General features: G+C 37.9%; 1 protein-coding gene across 4 annotated transcripts in view; it reads right to left on the reverse strand.

Moving 5' to 3' along the window:
• Positions 1-744: 744 nt before the first annotated feature.
• Positions 745-18,048, reverse strand: part of CRY1 (cryptochrome circadian regulator 1) — a 31,464-nt gene continuing 14,160 nt past the window's right edge. Inside the window, exons 2-14 of one of the 4 annotated variants that reach the window (XM_082241185.1) lie at positions 15,420-15,528; positions 14,147-14,289; positions 13,034-13,218; positions 11,031-11,119; positions 10,208-10,348; positions 9,797-10,108; positions 8,445-8,596; positions 8,145-8,347; positions 7,262-7,363; positions 5,995-6,090; positions 4,736-4,807; positions 4,541-4,648; positions 745-1,419 (exon numbers count right to left, since the gene is read on the reverse strand). In XM_082241185.1, coding sequence (XP_082097311.1) covers positions 4,545-4,648; positions 4,736-4,807; positions 5,995-6,090; positions 7,262-7,363; positions 8,145-8,347; positions 8,445-8,596; positions 9,797-10,108; positions 10,208-10,348; positions 11,031-11,119; positions 13,034-13,218; positions 14,147-14,289; positions 15,420-15,528 — 1,708 coding nt within the window. In that variant the 3' untranslated portion in view covers positions 745-1,419; positions 4,541-4,544. Of the gene's footprint in view, positions 1,420-4,540; positions 4,649-4,735; positions 4,811-5,994; positions 6,091-7,261; positions 7,364-8,144; positions 8,348-8,444; positions 8,597-9,796; positions 10,109-10,207; positions 10,349-11,030; positions 11,120-13,033; positions 13,219-14,146; positions 14,290-15,419; positions 15,529-18,048 lie in introns of all 4 variants that reach the window. The other 3 variants (XM_082241184.1, XM_082241187.1, XM_082241186.1) reach the window with 3 other exon arrangements.

Here is an 18,048-nt window from a genome sequence, read left to right on the forward strand (position 1 = left end):
GACCTGGGCTGCAGTGTTTTTTCTAACTTTAATTGCAATTGCAGTGCTAACCTCTCATGTGGGAACTGGGAAAGTGGTATTAACTCACCTTGCATGGCAGAGTGGAACTGTGAAGCAGTTGGTGACAGAGAAAATCTCCACTTTTCTATGATGCTTGCTCACAGTTAAATTCAAAAAATCAGCTATTTCCTGTAATATGTTACCTGATCCCAGGAATTAAACAGGCAATGTTTGCCCTTTTCTTTTTATATCCTGTTTAAATTCTTTGTATGCTAAAGCACATATTTACTACTAAAAACCAGAGCAAGTACTGGCACTGCAGGATAGCAATGTAGAAGATAGCATTGCCACAAATGCCATATGGAACTAGGGAGAAACCTGCTTTCAGCTGAATGCAGAAAAGCAATGCAGAGGGACTCATTGTGAAAGGAATAACAGGAACTACTACCCTGATAAGAGGCAAAATATCAGAAGTAAACATGTTCCATACTTAAGTTCAGTAACTGGACTTCTGGAGCACTGTAAGAGTTGCTTTAAGTACACATTTTTGTCAGTAAAGGATTAGCTATCAGATATGTGCCTTCCTTGGCTGTGGGTGCTTAGGACAATAGCTAGTAAGGGTCATTAAACTCTTCAAATGCTATTTGAAGCTATAAAATTCTATAAACACAAGGTATAAGCAATTCAAAACTTGCATGCTAGCACTTCTTAAAAACCAATACAAAATCTGCTCAAAAACAAGACTTAAATGAAACAACCTGTATATACATTTTTATTAACAAGGGCATCCTCACTGTGATTGAACAAGGCAGTGGGAAATACAAGGACAAAACATCAGACATGACAACTTCATATATTGGCATATGAGACTTATATACAGCTGTATTTTCATAGAGTAACATCTCTATCATATTTTATACACAGACATATAAGAGTTGACCATTTTGAAAAGACAGTTTGGTTCATAAAGGGGTCAAAAATCCTGCCCCGAATCTAAAAATATTAAATCTAAAAATGATCAAGGTCATCATTGTCTGGACACTTTCCGTTTTATATCCATCCAATTAAAGCCTTTTCTGAAAGCCATACATGAAATATCAAAAATATATTGATGAGTCTATCACTAATCATGAATGTTTATATTTACAGTAAGTTACCAAATTCATCACCAAATGCTTTATTTACAAATCTCTATTTCCCCTTTGTAAGTCATTAAAAGTTTAAAAACCATAGAAATACCAGTTAGAAACAATGCATTAAAAAACATACTTGTTTACAACCGTTCAGACTGTGTGAAAATAAATGCATGAAAATGCACATTTTAATACAAGTACTCTCACAAAAACATTTAATTCCAATATGAAGTGAAATAATTTTGCCCTGAAATTTTAGGGTGTGGATCCTTCTCTTTCAGCAAAGCTGCAAGACAAAAATGAATCAGTCCATTAGGAATTAATTCTCAATAAATATTATATGTTTTCGCTTTCTGAAATTTGTTACCATACCTTGCATACATTTTAATATTTATTAATATGTTTTTATATGTAATGAATCACATTTTCTGCATACATTGTCTGTTCATAATTTAATTTAATGACTGGCTCATCACTTGCATAAGTTGTGCTGCATGTAAGGTGCCATAAGAGTACAATGTGTAGCTTCTTGCTAGCAGTGGAAGTCCAAACAAAAAAGAATGGTGATTTGGGAATTTCAGAACACAAGTAAGTGATGACCAGAGCACTGTCTGATCCTGTTATGTTCAATGAATTGTGGGCAAGGTGCTTGGATCAGTCAGGGTGACCACTTGTGTTCTGGACCCTTGCCCCTCTTGGCTGATAAAAACTAGCAGAGATGGGAGAGCTTGCTGTGCAAGGGAGGTGATTAATGCCTCCTTGTGAGAGGGAGTGGTCCCTGACGGCTTGAAGGAGGCAGTGGTAAAACCACTCAAGTAATCTAAGTCATTACTGCTCAGTAGTTACCAACCTCCCCTTCTTGGGCAAGGTTATTGAATGAGCAGTCGCAGACCAGATCTAGGCACTCTTGGAGGAAACAAATTTTCTAGATCCATTTCAATCGCGGTTTAGGCCCAGAATTGTTCACGAGGACAAGATGGTTTGAGCATATAACACCAGCCTTGGCCCGACTGCAGTGGCTGTCAATTAGTTTCTGGGCCCAATTCAAAGTGCTGGTTCTGACCTATAGTCGTAAACGGCTCAAGACTACAATGTCTCAAGGACTGCCTCTCCCCGTATGACCTGACTCAGACCCTGCAGTAATCACCTGAGGCCCTTCTTCATCTGCCTCCTACACAAGAGGTCTGGAGGTGGCAACACAAGAATGAGCCCTTTATGAGGTGGCTCCCCACTTGTCAAATGCTCTCCCGAGGGAGGCTTCCCTGGCCCTTTTTTTGTTACATATCTTTAGGCTCCAAGCAAAAACATTCCTCTTCTCCCAAGCCTTTGGCTAATTAAATGATCTGTGGCCTTTTAAAGGGGTGTGTGTGTGTAATTATGTGTATTATTATTATTATTATTATTATTATTATTATTATTATTATTTATGTTTATCATTATTATGCTATATATTTTTGTGTTTTATATTGTAAACAGCCCTGTCAAAAAATAACAGGTAAGAAAAAGAGGCAAAAGACAACTGTCCATAGACACACATGCATTGCAAACTAACAATGAAATTGCATGCATGTCTTCTCAGAAATAAGCCCCCCTGAGTTGAACTGGGCATACTCCCAGGGAAGTGTGTGATGGAATGCAGCCAAATATTTGCTGTGAAAACTGAGTAGGTAAAAAATATTTCCAAATATAATGGGCAGCTACAGAATGCATTATTTGTGTTTTTAAGAAGAGCAGACTGGTCTTTTTCCCAATCTTCAGTACTTGTGTAAGCTACCAAATTTTACATGATCCACACAATGCTATGTTAAACTTTCAGTAACTCACAAAAGTAAAGTCTTTCTAGAGGCCTATTGGAGAGATAATATGACAAAATTAGCCATAAGAGCTTGACCTATAAGTCTAGATCTTAGGAACACTGAAAGCTGCCTTATACTTGGAGCACTTGGTCATCTTGCTCACTATTGCTTACAGACTGGCAGCCGCTTTTCACAGTTTCTCTCCTAGCTCTACCTGGAGATACCAGATGGAACTTAGGACCTCTCCCCCTGAGGTATAGCCCTACAACCTTTGGTGTACCTCAAAGTGTAAAATAAAGGAGGGAGTCAATAAAACTTGAACAGAATATAAATAGTGCAGGGCAAATAGATGGCTGTTTTTACATCTTGTAAATTAGTCAAGAAGCTGCCGATTGAGGCAAAGGAGTGTGTAGAGTGGCAAAATGGATTGAATTTGATGGAAGCACAATGTTAAGTGAAGTCTGACAATATGTTTATCCATAATGGCATATTTCAGATCACAATGCCACAATATTTTAAACAAAACTCAGAACTGAGGTGACACATCAAAACGTAATTGCTGGAGCAATTCTTCATACTTACAATAAATATTTCAGGCATACAGAGAAAAATACAGTAAAATAAACTGTTCAACCCTTCTATGTCAGCTGATAATACTCAGCAGTTATATGAATATTTAGGTTTTTTGGTATGGTCGTCATAGCAAGATAGGTGAGATTTCCCAACTATGTGGACGTTTAAGTAATTTGTTGTGCAGAATAATTTTCTGTTAACTGCTCCAAATCCTGCTCTACAGCTGCAGAAGAAAACACATGGCCCCAGCTATTCTAAACAGGCTAGAACAGAGTAACTGCTTCAGTACAAAATATGCTTCAGAGCAGGCATGGCTACTTATTCTAAACGCACACTTCATAGGCCTACTGATGCACATTTGCAGCAACATAAAGACGTGCAAGAACTACAGAAAAATACTGCAACCAACCTAGATAAATCTATGTGCAGTGTTTACACTGGGTATGCATTTGGATATTATCTCTAAAGGGGGAGAGCAGAACATGAATATTTATAGGGGTGCAGATTCGAAGCTGCCAACAGGACAGTATCTTAGACCTGCTGCAGCTTAGGGAGGAAAAAAACAAGTTGCAGGATGGACAACTGTATAATGTAATGGTAATAAATGAAAGGAAACTTCCACTTTCTCAGTACAAAAACTATGCATAAGAGCATAAGAATGAGTGGAGTCAAATAAAACAAAATCGTTCCCTTTCCCTGCTCAAAGAAAGTTACACAAATACCTGATGACTGAAGTGGATGGTTATCATCACTCAGCAAGCTCAAAAAATAGACAAAGCTAATGTACAGTTTTAAGGGGTGAGGGCAAGTTAGGCTAAATGGAGCAGAACTGGCAATACAAGTCATATAGTAGTCCCATGCAACTGCTAAAAGCATAAACTGAATGTCAGGACTCTTGGCCACTGCCACGCAGGATGTTAGGTTCAATGATATTTGGTCCACTCCTCTAATGGAAGCTATGTTCTTAACCATTCAGGAGGCATGTTTAGTTTTTCCTTCTGACATCATTAATATCTTCCTCAGAGTTCTTATTTTTACCCAATTAATTACTGCTTTGTCGCTGGACTTTGGGACCAATGCTCTGAGTTTCCTCTTCTGGATTTGGACGTTTCCCAGTGCACACTCCAGCAACAAGAGATGCTCTTCCTGCAAATTGAAACCAAAGACCTACTTTAACTTTAAGAATCTATTTGAGTTTCAGATAATGCCATCACACATGTTTATAGAACTTACCTTGCTGAATTAAGTGTGTTTTCTGGCCTTCCCCATGAGCGTAATGCAAAATACCACTCCCTTGAGGGTAACCTGCTAAAAACACATTAAAATATTTTTGAAATGTGTAAAAGATCTGCAATAAATATTTCTGATCAAAGTTCTAGAAATTCTTCATACAATTATAATACATTTTAATGTAAGTGCCTCCAACTGGGCTGTCAATTTTGTAAGCTACATAAATCTTAAAAGGTACTTGTCTAGGCTTGGTGAATACATAGTGCAGGGGTCAGCAAACTTTTTCAGCTGGGGGCCGGTCCGCTATCACTCAGACCTTGGAGGGGGCCGGACTATATTTGGGGGTGTGTGTGAAGAAATTCCTATGCCCCACAAATAACCCAGAGATGCATTTTAAATAAAAGCAGACATTCTACTCATGTAAAAACACACTGATTCCTGGACTGTCCATGGGCCGGATTTAGAAGGCATTTGGGCCGGATCCGGCCCCCAGGCCTGAGTTTGCCTATCCATGACATAGGGAAATCTAAAGATTAGTCTTGTTGCAGGTCATGTTGCAGCCCATGTCCTTGGCCCTAAGGAACAGCTTTTGGCTGTGTGCATACCTAAGAGGCTAAAATTTTGAAATCCCATGTGTTCCTGCTTTACTTCCTTCTCCACCTTTCCAGCTGGGATCTGTGGTTAACTTGCATAGCTGAAAATGGTAGAACTCCAGCATATGGGTGGATAAATACTGACAGAACTATCTCACTTTCTCTAAAGCCAGTGAGATTTCAGTGCTTAATTATTCAGGCATACTTAGCTCTCTCTAAATGACAACCTGTATGATTGCTGGCAATGCAATGCAAATCCCACTTGAGGAAGTCCCATTTATTTTCTAGAATTCTTCCTCTTGCACCTTGGTCCTCAATAACACACTTACACAGAGGGTAGCCGGGGAATTGGTACTAAAAGCATCTGAAACTTTGTAGGGGTGAGTGGGAGAAAAACTTTTCTTTGATTTACAAACTCTTATGCTTCAGCATGAAGTTCTCTTAACTTTATTTTGGTTCCTCTTGGAGAGGGCCAGATATTTTTGCTCAGATACATTCACTTAAAGAAGGTTTAAAAGGAACCTGTCCTATAGAGACAAGGTGCACATAATTACAGGCAGCATGGCAGGAAATGCCTCATTCCCCCTGTTCAACTGGTATAATCCAAAGTATTGGAATAAGTAAGACTTCTGAGGAATTTAATGCAAAACTGAAGCAATGTTGTCTTACCTTGCTGCTGAATTCCACTAGTTCCTGTATGAGATTCTCCTAACGTGCATGTTTGAACACTTCCTGAATGGGCTTCATTTGCTCCCATTTGAGATCCTGGAAGAACACAAATCTGCATGGTTAGCTCTACTAATTTCTGGGAAGGTATAGGCTTCCTATCAATAGTTAATTTGTTTTAATGGTATCTCTGTCCCAGTGCAATGCAGACACTTCCACAGTCACAATAAAATTAATTTCTGGCTAGACTATCAATTCATTTATGATCCTGCCTGAAGGAAGCATTTATTCCTTTGCCATTCAAGAAATTAGACTTTCTGGTCAGTCCTCCAAACTATTTTTCTTTGGTTTTAAAGATTATAATCTGAAAGCTATGAGAACTTCTTCAGCATGTGAAATACTAAACTGCCTGAGCTGCTTATGTGTATTTGTGTGCTAGTTACATAGCCCATTTTCTTAACCAAATCTATCTGCAATCTCTACTTTCGCATGTTAACTGAACTTGGACAGGAATCTTAGTACATGCAAACAATGACTTGCAAGTACTTTCTTCTTGGTTCAAAGTAACCAAGATAGAAAAGGCCTTAATCCCGATTTCTAAATACTGTATTGTAGAACTACAACTGCATATTATTTTGAAAAGAACTATTAAATATTTAGTCATCACAACTGAATTTTATATTATTAATACATATCCTATCAATATTAATATATACATATTACATACTCAGATGTAAACACTAAGAAAGTTGAATAGTTCCCCTTTAGTAGTGGAAAGGACCTCTACCTGCAACTGGGTATCAGTAGAATGGATGCTGTACAAATAAAATGAAAACATTTTTCCTTGCTAGTTTTTTTTAGACTGTTAGTGTTGTGTTGGAGTTCTTTTAACCTTTTATGGTTATGTACTTTATTTTATTGGAAACTACTTATTTAAACTGCCTTCAGTATGCATTTATTTGTGGAAAATGCAGTAATTGACTATTGGCTAATTGTGTTCCAGTCCAGGTGTTGAGATAAGAGGCATGATGCTCCCTCAAAAGCTGTGGAGTGAATTAAACCCTATCCCATCTGTAGTCTGTGTGTAGATGTCCACTTTACCTATTAACTGAGTGATTATAAATAATAATGACCATATGCTGTTGAAGTTCTAATTTTGGAAAGTTGATAAGATAGATTTGCTAAACAATACAATGTCACTGGAGTCTTAAGTAGATTTTACTGCTCTCTATTTCCCAGCCTACTTTTATTAAGAATAGGTAGAACTTACCACTGGCATTGGTACAACTAGGAAGGGTTTCCCCTGGTGAATATCCCATTAGGCCACTATTTCCATTCCCATTCCCATTAGAAGGCACTGATGCAAGCAGACCTAATCAAAACAAAATACATTAGCATCAGAATGAAGAACATACACTTTTGTTTAGTCACTATATTTTCCAATTCTGCTGGTGGCCTTTCTGTATTTCATCCAAAACGAAAATTAGGTCCTCCAAGAAACAGATCATAGAAGAAAATTACAAGGATTGGCAGTATTGTTAAATTTATGAATGTACATCCAGGCATGAGAACATAGTCTGAATTCGAATACAAAGATTTTTTAAATGCAGGAAGGGGGGGCGGGGGGCGCAAAGGCAGCACCAAGATCCGTATCTGCAAAGTATGTAAAAGCAGCAAATTCTCATTTCATATGGATGTTCATTTTCTCTTTCTAGACAGAAGAATGCAATGAGCTGTATCCAACTAAAGTTAGACACTTACTATGACTAACAAATGGATCTAACTCCATGTTTTCAAAAAATCTAATCCAATGGATCATTGCAAAATTCCGATATGCATCCGGTCAAGTCATCCTCAGAGTACTCTCACCAAATCAATTGATTTGAGTTATGTAATTCCATTGATTTCAATGGGTCTACTCAGAGTATACCTTAGATGGATAAACCCTTTATAGAGTGGTTCACAAAATTTAACACAACAGTTCAACATAAAACAGTTGCCATGAATGAAATGCACAAGAGAAACAGTCTTTCATTTGTCAATCCTTTCAATCACCTAGTTACACTCATTATGCCTGGGCCCTTTGGCTATATAGAGAAGCAGTCAAGTACAGAAAGAAGTGAACTTCTCTAAATCAAGACATTTTACCATACCTAATCCTCTGTATCGTGATAGTTGCTGGTAGATTTGTTTCATCCTTTCAATATTCAAGCGACTTGCCTCAGCATGATTTACCATTGGTTTAGGGTAATTCACTCCTATTACACATTTTGCAACCTTCTGGACACCCTCGGGCGCATTCCAAGGATCATAGATGTACTTTGCAGGAAACCCTCTGAGTACAGGCAGATAGCGTCTTATAAAGAAAAGAAGAAAAAGTTTAAGTAAGAGTCCTTTATGGAACAGCTTGTTTAACCCTTTAATTTTTCTAATAATTGGCAATGATACTTAACCTGATATAGTCCCCATTAGGGTCAGTTCTTCTGCCAAAGCCCACAGGGCAATAGCAATGGAAAAATTGCTGGAAGAAGGAGCTACAGGACAGCCACATCCAACTTCCTGCATTCACACTCCAGTCAGCATCCAGGAGCAATTCTTCAAATACCTTTAAAACAAACACTTTGTTAGCCCAAACAGTTTTTCAGAAATACTTTTTCAATGCTGTACAGTTTTGAAGCATTAAGACAAAGCCATCAGAGTCATGGCTGCTAAAATGACTATGACGAGTTACATAAAACTCCTACTCTTGACATAATGCAGAGGAACGTATACTGTAAATTCTTGTTCCAAATCCCTGTTGAGGCAAGGCATATGAGGATACACACAGCAGAGCCCAACAGAATTCCAAACTGTGCTTAATCAGCAGTAATAATTTTATCTAGGTGAGTTCATCTGCACCAGAAGCACAAAGTGGCTCATATACATAAACTTAGACTAAAAATGAGAAACAAAACTAAGGAGATCTTAAGATGGGCATCATTGCAAAAGGAGATCTAAGGGATCCTAGGCTGTTCTGCTGGCCTGGACACTGCTGCCTGCTCACCTGGCTTAAATATAAGATACGTACTGTACTGAACAAATGTGAACATAATAGGTTTGTTCAGTTCTTTGAAAGCAAGGCAGTAGTGGGAGATGCTGCCCCTTCGCTAGTGTCTTAACTTGATTTAGAAGCACTGGGCCAAGCAACTGCTCATATTGTTGCAGCTATGAAGACAGTCCACAGGATCAGATGTTCATGGTATTATTCTCAACAGCTTTAGAGCTGTGCATTTGTGTTTGAGGTAGGGAGCAGTGTAAAGAAAAGGAAAATTCACATAGGAAGCTTTGAGCATGGCATGTAATAATGCCTGTTCTCCACTAGATGATGCTATTTAGCTAGCCTTGCTTAAGTTATATAACAAGTAGCACATAGCATTCACTATTTTTTAAGGGACTATAAATTCCACTTTAAAGCCATAGCAATATCTACCGTTACAGTATAATCCTAAGCATGTTTTCTCAAAAGTAAATTCCATCATCAGTGGGATTTACTTCCTAGTACGTGTGTTTAGGACTGCCTTCTCAGAGTATTTATTCAAAGGATGAGACAAATACCATGGCCTAATACTATGCCTAATATATATAACTTGATGAACAGAAAAACCAACGATGCAGCACTAGATACAACATATTCTGTATAAATAGGTTGTGTAGCAAAAGCTGCCTGAAATTTAGAAATATCTGCATAACTAAAATATCAAACTGAAATCTTAAAATGCCAATACTAAAGAAAAATCATCATCAATTAAGGAACAAGGAAGTGTACCTTCATCCCTTCTTCCCAACTAATCCACAGATCGCCTCGAGTCAAGAAGCATGCTACAGCATGCCTGGCCAAGTGGTGGATCCAGCCTTCCTGACGTAGCTGGGTCATAATAGCATCAATCCAAGGGAATCCTGTCCTGCCCTCTGCCCATTTTGCCAAAGCCTCAGGATTCCTGTCCCATGGAATCTGCACACATATGGGATTGCCTTCCATTTTATCAAAGCGTGGATTATTAGTGGCTGCTGTGTAGAAGAATTCACGCCACAACAGCTGGCCATAGAGAGAAAGAGGAGGAGAGCTGTTCTTTTTTACCTGAAATGATAGCACAATAAATTATTCATTTTTTTAAAAACGAAAGTTTTATTTTATTATTAAATGAGTATTTGACAGTTCAAGTTGGCTGGTTCATACCTTTTTGTATAAGTCTGTTAACTTGAAGTAAAACAGGCGGCAGGACAAACAGCCAAATCGTAGGTAAGGACTAAGTCCCGTGGGACTTGCAAGAAGAGAATTTGCATTCATTCGTGGTCGTTCAAAGTTCGCTACCCAAGCCTTAAGGAAAATGAAAAGGTTATGTACATTTTTCATTCAGGTTTTTTCCCTTATTATCACTTTTTAAAATAAGGAAACTTGGGAACAGCTAACGGCACACCTAGATTTCAGAATTTGGAACCACTGACGTTTACCAGCTTCAGTTTGTTTACCTGTGAATTATAGAAGCAACAATTGCTCTTCAATCAAAAGGTACTGAGAAAAGGTGAACTCTATGTGAAAATACAGCGACAATACAATACTGACTCCTCCCTCAAGGGCCATAAGCTTGAGCCAGTTAATAAAGGCATAAACAAGTAGCTGAATTATTTTTCTTTAGAAGAGTTAACAAGAATATTTGGAAGATCACCTCTACAAGGGACATACATTTCACTCCTCTCCATCTGCTTTTTAGGTAGGTGTAAAAGAGCTTTTTATTTCAGTTCATCTTTCTGGGAAATGGTGGGTACAATTTAAATTGTTTGTCTGTTGGCCTACTTTGTTCTGTGCTGCTCTTTGTGTTTTAGTATTTAATATTTGATGTTATTTTAAGAAGTTTTTGTACCAAACTTTAGCCTTCATGGCACGTGGTGTGCTTTGAAAGGTAGCATAGAAATCCTCAGATGCTAGTCAGTACCTTTTTACCTCTGTACAAGGTAATAAACCACGATTAACTGATGTCTGTTAAGACTAGTGAATGTACCTTTCTTTCCAAATGTCTTTCCAATCTTGTAAGAGCTTCTGTTTCTCCACCTGGCCAAACAGCAGAAGGCAATCCATCCGTATCAAAACCTGCAAGATAAAATAATTATAAATATAGCAGCCAAACAATTTTGTCAAGAATGTCATTTTCCCAAGTGAGAAATTGTTTGCTAGCATGTCAATGCTAAGAATCAAGGAACAGAGGGGGAAATATCCAAATACTACAAGCTTCTAGGTTCCAAAAAGATTCCAAAGATGTGCATGGCTTCAAAAGTGCTATATATTTACCCACCAAATTAATAAAGATCATTTATTTAATTTCCTAATTAACAGACAAGTAGCTATATCCATAAATACCCTTCAACATATGGAATGATTCCTTCATTTGCAGATATAGTGGTACCTCGGAAGTCGAATGGAATCTGTTACGGAAGTCCATTTGACTTCTAAAATGTTTGGAAACCAAGGCACAGCTTCTGATTGGCTGCAGGAAGCTCCTGCAGCCAATCGGAAACCATGTCAGACATTTCGGGTTCCAAAGAACGTTCGCAAACCAGAACACTCACTTCCAGGTTTGCGGCGTTTGGAAGCCAAAATGTTCGAGTCGCAAGGCATTTGTCAGCCAAGGTAGGACTGTACTCTCTGAATACCACAGGTCTCTGCTGATGTGGGGAAAGAAGGTGATTCCCCATTTCCCTTCAGCTGTTTTTCAACACACTACCCCCAAGGGTCTCTTAACTCTCCAAAGCTGGTTTACAGGGTGCAGAAATCTACAAAAATCACCCCACCACCACCACCACTATTAGAGGTCTCTGTCGGATGAAATGGGCTTCTGAAAATAGAAGGGCACCACTGAACACAGCCCAAATTGTTCTTGCTGTGTCTGAAACGTTTGCTGTAATGCAATAATGTCTAGCAAGTGAACAACAGAGAGCTGTTTTCATTTAGTAATAAAACAGCTTCCCTTAGAATTTTTAAGGATAAACGATAGCAATCAACTTCACGTATTTTGACTAGGTTTCTTTTTAAACACATTTTCTTGTTATTTTTAATTGTTTTAGCTGTTTATTATATTCTGTACATCTCCTTAAGAGGGATGTGGAAGGTGATTCATAACAGTATTTTTACATTCATCATCTCAGAAGTAACCCTGCTATGGGAGAAAATGCTTATATCCATATGATATAGCATTAATAAAAGTAGTAGTAGTAGTACTAAGAGCTGTTCAACAGTGGAACAGACTCCCTTGGAAGGTGGTGGACTCTCTTTCCCTGGAGGTTTTTAAGCAGAGGTTGGATGGCCATCTGTTATGGATGCACTGCATAGTAGTGGGTTGGCCTAGATGACCCTCAGGATCCCTTCCACCTCAATTCTGAGATTGCTGAATACAGAATTTATAATTGGTCTCTGATGCCCATGCATCTAGATTTATATCCTTTGACCAAATGTTTGTAATTAACTAAAATAAAAGGTATGTGATCCCCTACAAAGTCTTAATACTAGAGATTTCTTGTCAAACAAACCCAGTCTATTTTCTGTTATAATCAAAGTTTTCTTAAGTCAATGGTTGTAAGTCAATAAAGTGTTACTGTCATCTGAAGAGAGATTATTAATTCTTCTTGTAAAAGTTACTAGCTTTAGACACTCCACCTTGAATATGGTACTGGGAGAATAAATTAAGTGTACTGTATTCGGAAAAATGCTTCTCTTGACATTCAAACTGTGAATTAATTTAAGGATATTTCTATCAACATGTGATACTAACTAACCAACAGCATTTGCTCATTATTCTTCTTCAAGTCAGCTATTGTATCCTACAGTGTCAGGGATTTATAATCCCTTTGGTCACAGGCTGAGGGAAAACCAGGGACAGACTTTTTGTGTGCAGCCCTGATTGTCAATTTTCTACGATTAAACACAGACAGTACAACAGAAGGGCCATTAAAAATACTGGCATTTATTTTTGTAGTGTGGGAAGAATATTAATGAAGTTTCTTGGATTACCTAGTTCTTCCAAAGATGGAACACCATATTTTTCATCATGGTCATCAGAAACTGGAGTGGTACACTTTGACATTACTTCTGCAGTAATAGTTTCTACAGGCATCTCCAATGGCTCCATTCTACTTATTAAAGTCTGGAATCTCTTATAGGTAAGGGGTGGCTGTCCTCCATTTAATTCTATAATCCTAAAAACATGGAAGAAAATTTTAACTTAAGGTAATGTTGTTACAAAACACTGTAGGAAACTGCATATTTTTCTTACCCTTGACATGAATTCTCTTATATCTACAAATAACAGTCACGTTATATTGCAATTACAGAGCTTAAATTCCTTTATCAAATGTCCACAGAAAGGCCTAAAGAGACAACTACTGTAGTTGTATTAGACTGCAAGTGTAAGCATTAACATCCAGGCAAACAACTAACCTATGAATTAATGATAGAAATAATTTAGACCAGAAATATTTATAAAAAGGTGACAGGAAAACTAGTGAAAGCCATACACTGCAGTTTTCATCTGGAATGAAGAGCCAATTTTGGCCTGCAATGCCTTTTTCACCAGACTATGCCCACCTATTCATCAGCTGATGCCTCTCATGAGGTCAGCTGACTGGTGAAAGTGCAGAGTCCAAGGGTTTTCTCGCCCCCAGCAGCTGAGGTTTCCCAAAAAGTACCTTCTTTGCTCCTCTCCCTATCAGGTGATTGAGACTTAGGGCTCAAACAGGAGGGAGGAGCGATGCCTGGGAGTGCTTCGCAAAAGAGAGAAGATTGGTGTCCATGCACTGCTTTCAAAGGGCAGCTTTTGGGGCAGCTTTTTTTCCTCCCCACCTGGAAATTATTATTATTATTTTGTGAATACTGAGTATTCCAAGATGTGAAAAATAAACAGAACACTGAAAACACTGGTAAGTAAACTGCCAAATTTGACTGGTATGGTACCAAATCATTATGTGACAATATTTATGAAGCAATACATTCATAAATAGGAAAATATTCATGGAAAATATGGTAATAAATTTTTTTCACATTATTGCTAAAACTTATATATATTGCATATTATGTTACCAGGAAGCTTATCTTTCTCATTTTAAATTCACAAAACTATTAACTTACTTATCTAGGTCATATAAAGTATGTGAAATTCGTACAATGACTTCCACTCCTGCTTCACTAGCCAACTTCTTAATTGCTGCATCTCTCTCCTTCCCAAATGGCTCAGAGTCATACTCAATAGAAAGTTTTGAAATGTTCCATTCCTGCAGTTTTGAAAAAGGGTTAAAAGGATAGTTGTTTCAGAACATGGAGAAATAGGGATAACATATGAACATTAATACAGTCAAACCAAAAACACAAGTGGCCAACTGCATATGGACAGCCAAAAAAATTCTGAATTTCTGAAACTGTAGTTGGCTGCACAGAATATGTGAGCCAAGAGTTCTGCCATGAAAGATTTAAGCAAACTGAAATAGTATCTATAGCTCCCTCCTCTCAGGAAGCTATAGCTGTAACAGCACAGGCAGAAAAATGAACCTATATCCCAAATGCAATCTCAAAGGCCTTAAGAGTACAGTGGTACCTCGGGTTAAGAACTTAATTTGTTCTGGAGGTCCATTCTTAACCTGAAACTGTTCTTAACCTGAGGCACCACTTTAGCCACCACCGCACAATTTCTGTTCTCATCCTGAAGCAAAGTTCTTAACCCGAGGTACTATTTCTGGGCTAGCGGAGTCTGTAACCGAAGCATCTGTAACCTGAAGTGTAACCCAAGGTACCACTGTACTTTGACAACTATATTCCTAATATTCACCTTTTTCAGCCACTGCCTGAAAAGACTAACTGATCAGATGCATAATCCAGATTAACAGGATCATTAATATATGGAAGCAGGCCTTTCCTCTTTCATAAGTCTGTTTGCACACACTCTACCTTTGTTTCACTTGAAAAATATCTACCAATTTTTGACAGCTTTGTAGGAAGGAAGAACAAAAGAGAAAGGAATGAGCAGATACAACTGTTACCGAAACATACCCTAAGTAGCTTTTTGTTTGTAGCTACAAACATCTTAATGTTTGTGTACAGTGTATTGTGACAGTATTGCATCACAATGAAAATAAACATTTTTTGAAGAGAGTTTTAATTTTCAACATTTTTATATATATCTGAGAAAAGTTACACACCTGAACTTGTTGTGTGTACTGCTTTTCAAATTTTGCCATAGCACTCAAATAAAAGAACATTGATCCAGAGTAGCTGGATCTGTTCATGTTCCTGTGTGCTTCAAGAGCTCTCCAAATCAAATGTGAATACGTTACGTTACGTTGAAACAACTTGATAAATGTATAGAAGTTGCACAGAAGCAGCACTGGAGAAAAGCATCAGATTTTACCTTAAAAAGCCTGGGAAACACATCTGCAGGCTGCCCTCGAATCACAAACAAACGAGAATTTAACTTTCGTAAGTTGGCATCCAAATCTTCAAGACACTGAAGCAAAAACCTGTAAGGAAGATATAAGAAAAAAAATACATTTATTTTCTGAAAAGCCTCCCTGAAGTTAACAAGATTTTCTGCATGAAGGAACAGTTGTGACCCAACTGTCACAATTATGCCACATTCAAGGGTTCATGTTAATGTTCTAATAGTGTAAAAACTGGGATTATAATAAAACCTCACATTTTAGCAGCCTTCCCCAACCTTGTACCCCCTAGATACTGCTGCACTACACCAGTCTTGGCTAGCATATCTTATGGTCAGAGATTATTATTTCCAGACCAACAGCATGTAGTAGATGGGCACTAGGATGGGGAACACGCAACTGCTCACATCTTCTCAGTGCATAGTTTCACTGTGTAGATGATTTGCCAAACAAATCAATAGTCAAGATTATTGTTATTATTAAATAAATTTAAATATTGCCCATCTGTGGATCACAGAGCAGTTTACAGGGGATGTCAAAGATGTCAGCAAATTCAGAGATGTATTACTCTGGTTATATCTGTAATGGAATAACAGCAGGACCAATATACACTTTTGGAACTCTTAAGACGATTAAGCTCAGACAGGATTTAAATGTTTTGCACAGAATGTTTTCCACAGAATCTATTAGCTGTCAAACACTTTTGCTTTCTTCATCAAAGCAAATTCAGGTACTTTGCTACATTAATTTTAATTTCATATTATATTATATTTCAGGTACAACAATTTATGGGAAACTACTGAATTTTATGTGCTGCTAAATGTGCCTAATACATGCGGGTGGCGCTGTGGGTTAAACCACTGAGCCTAGGGCTTGCTGACTGGAAGGTCGGTGGTTCAATTCTCCGCGATGGGGTGAACTCCTGTTGCTTGGTCCCAGCTCCTGCCAACCTAGCAGTTTGAAAGCACGTCAAAGTGCAAGTAGATAAATAGGTACTGCTCTGGCGGGAAGGTAAACGGTGTTTCCGTGTGCTGCTCTGGTTTCGCCAGAAGCGGCTTAGTCATGCTGGCCACATGACCCAGAAACTGTACGCTGGCTGCCTTGGCCAATAAAGCGAGATGAGCGCCGCAACCCCAGAGTCGTTAACAACTGGACTTAACTGTCAGGGGTCCTTTACCTTGAAATGTTAATACAGTTAGCTTCATTTTCCTGAATGGCGCAAGAGTGATCTTACACTGTAAGAAATTCCAGAACGTTAGCCAAGTTAGTCTTTTGCAGCAAAAACAAAGAGCCCTATGGCACCTTAATGATAACAGATTTATCACACCATTAATTTTTAGGGATCAGAGTCTGGTTCAACACAGAATGCTTAAGTAGAGCTATAATAGCAGGGTCAACTAGAATGAATAAATTTAGATATACACTTTAAAATGCATTTTTCTCCTGAAACAATTTTAATTTAAGCATCAAAAAGCTGCTAACCTATTTTTTGCTTTCAATTAAGCATGAGATAGCCAAACCCCAGGGGAAGGGGGCTGAGATCAGCAGTTTTGTTAAGAAATGTATAAGTCTTTACCTTTAAGCTTTTTCTAGTTTATCTCATATATTTATGGTAGCATTCCTAGAAATGTTTAATAGTTCATTGTTGCATAATTAAATTCCTTTATTAAATTGAATTATCAGACTTAGAACAATTGTAATTATAGAATAGCAATACTAAGTCAACTGCCTGCCTTGCTTAATCCTACAGGTCTTCTGCAATATTCCTATAGTTTGATGGGTATGTTTCTCATTTTTCAGAAACACAGATGTGCACTGATATTTAAGACAGACTTACATGTCAACTATTGTTTTAAAGGATTGCATTAAAACCTCACTGTGACCAAAAAAATGCAGCTGAGTGGCAAAGAGAGAGAAAACTGCAAACTGGAATGCTTTCTTTCTAGCAATCAGTATTTTTGTTTGTTTGTTTGTTTCATAAAAGTGATAAACAGCTTGATTGTAAAACAAAAACAAAAAACACCTCACCACGGTTTACAAAAAGATAAATAAAATTCTTTAAAACAACAAAACATTAAAATACTAAAACAGATTAAAATTCACACCAGCATTTCTAAGCATCTCAGTAGCCTTGCCTAAATAAGAATGTTTTTAGTAGGCGCCAAAAAGAATACAAAGAAAATGCCTGCTAGATATCAATAAGGAGGGAGTTCCAAGGTGCAGGTGCTGCCACACTAAACAATTGAGTTCTCACAAATGTGGAATGGGTATTTTGTGGCACCTATACTAGTGCCAATTCCGCTGATTGAAGCAGTCAAGTAGGCAATCTCGTAGGTAAACTGGTCCCAAGTTATTAAGGGTTTTGTATAATAATAGCAACACCTTGAACTTGGGCCCAGTAGCAGACTGGCAACCAGTTGAACAGCCACAATTCAATAATTCATTTTTAGAGGACTTCTATTATGTACACTACAAGTCTGATATTATAACCTGAGTGCTCTTAGCCCATATAATCAGAGATGAAGCTATAGGAGATATTTATGTAACACCCATCTTATTTCCAAACATAGTACCGTATTTTTCGCCCTATGGGACGCACTT

Source organism: Podarcis vaucheri (genome assembly GCF_965113315.1).
Source record: "Podarcis vaucheri genome assembly, chromosome: 10".
In the NCBI taxonomy this organism is placed as follows: domain Eukaryota; kingdom Metazoa; phylum Chordata; class Lepidosauria; order Squamata; family Lacertidae; genus Podarcis; species Podarcis vaucheri.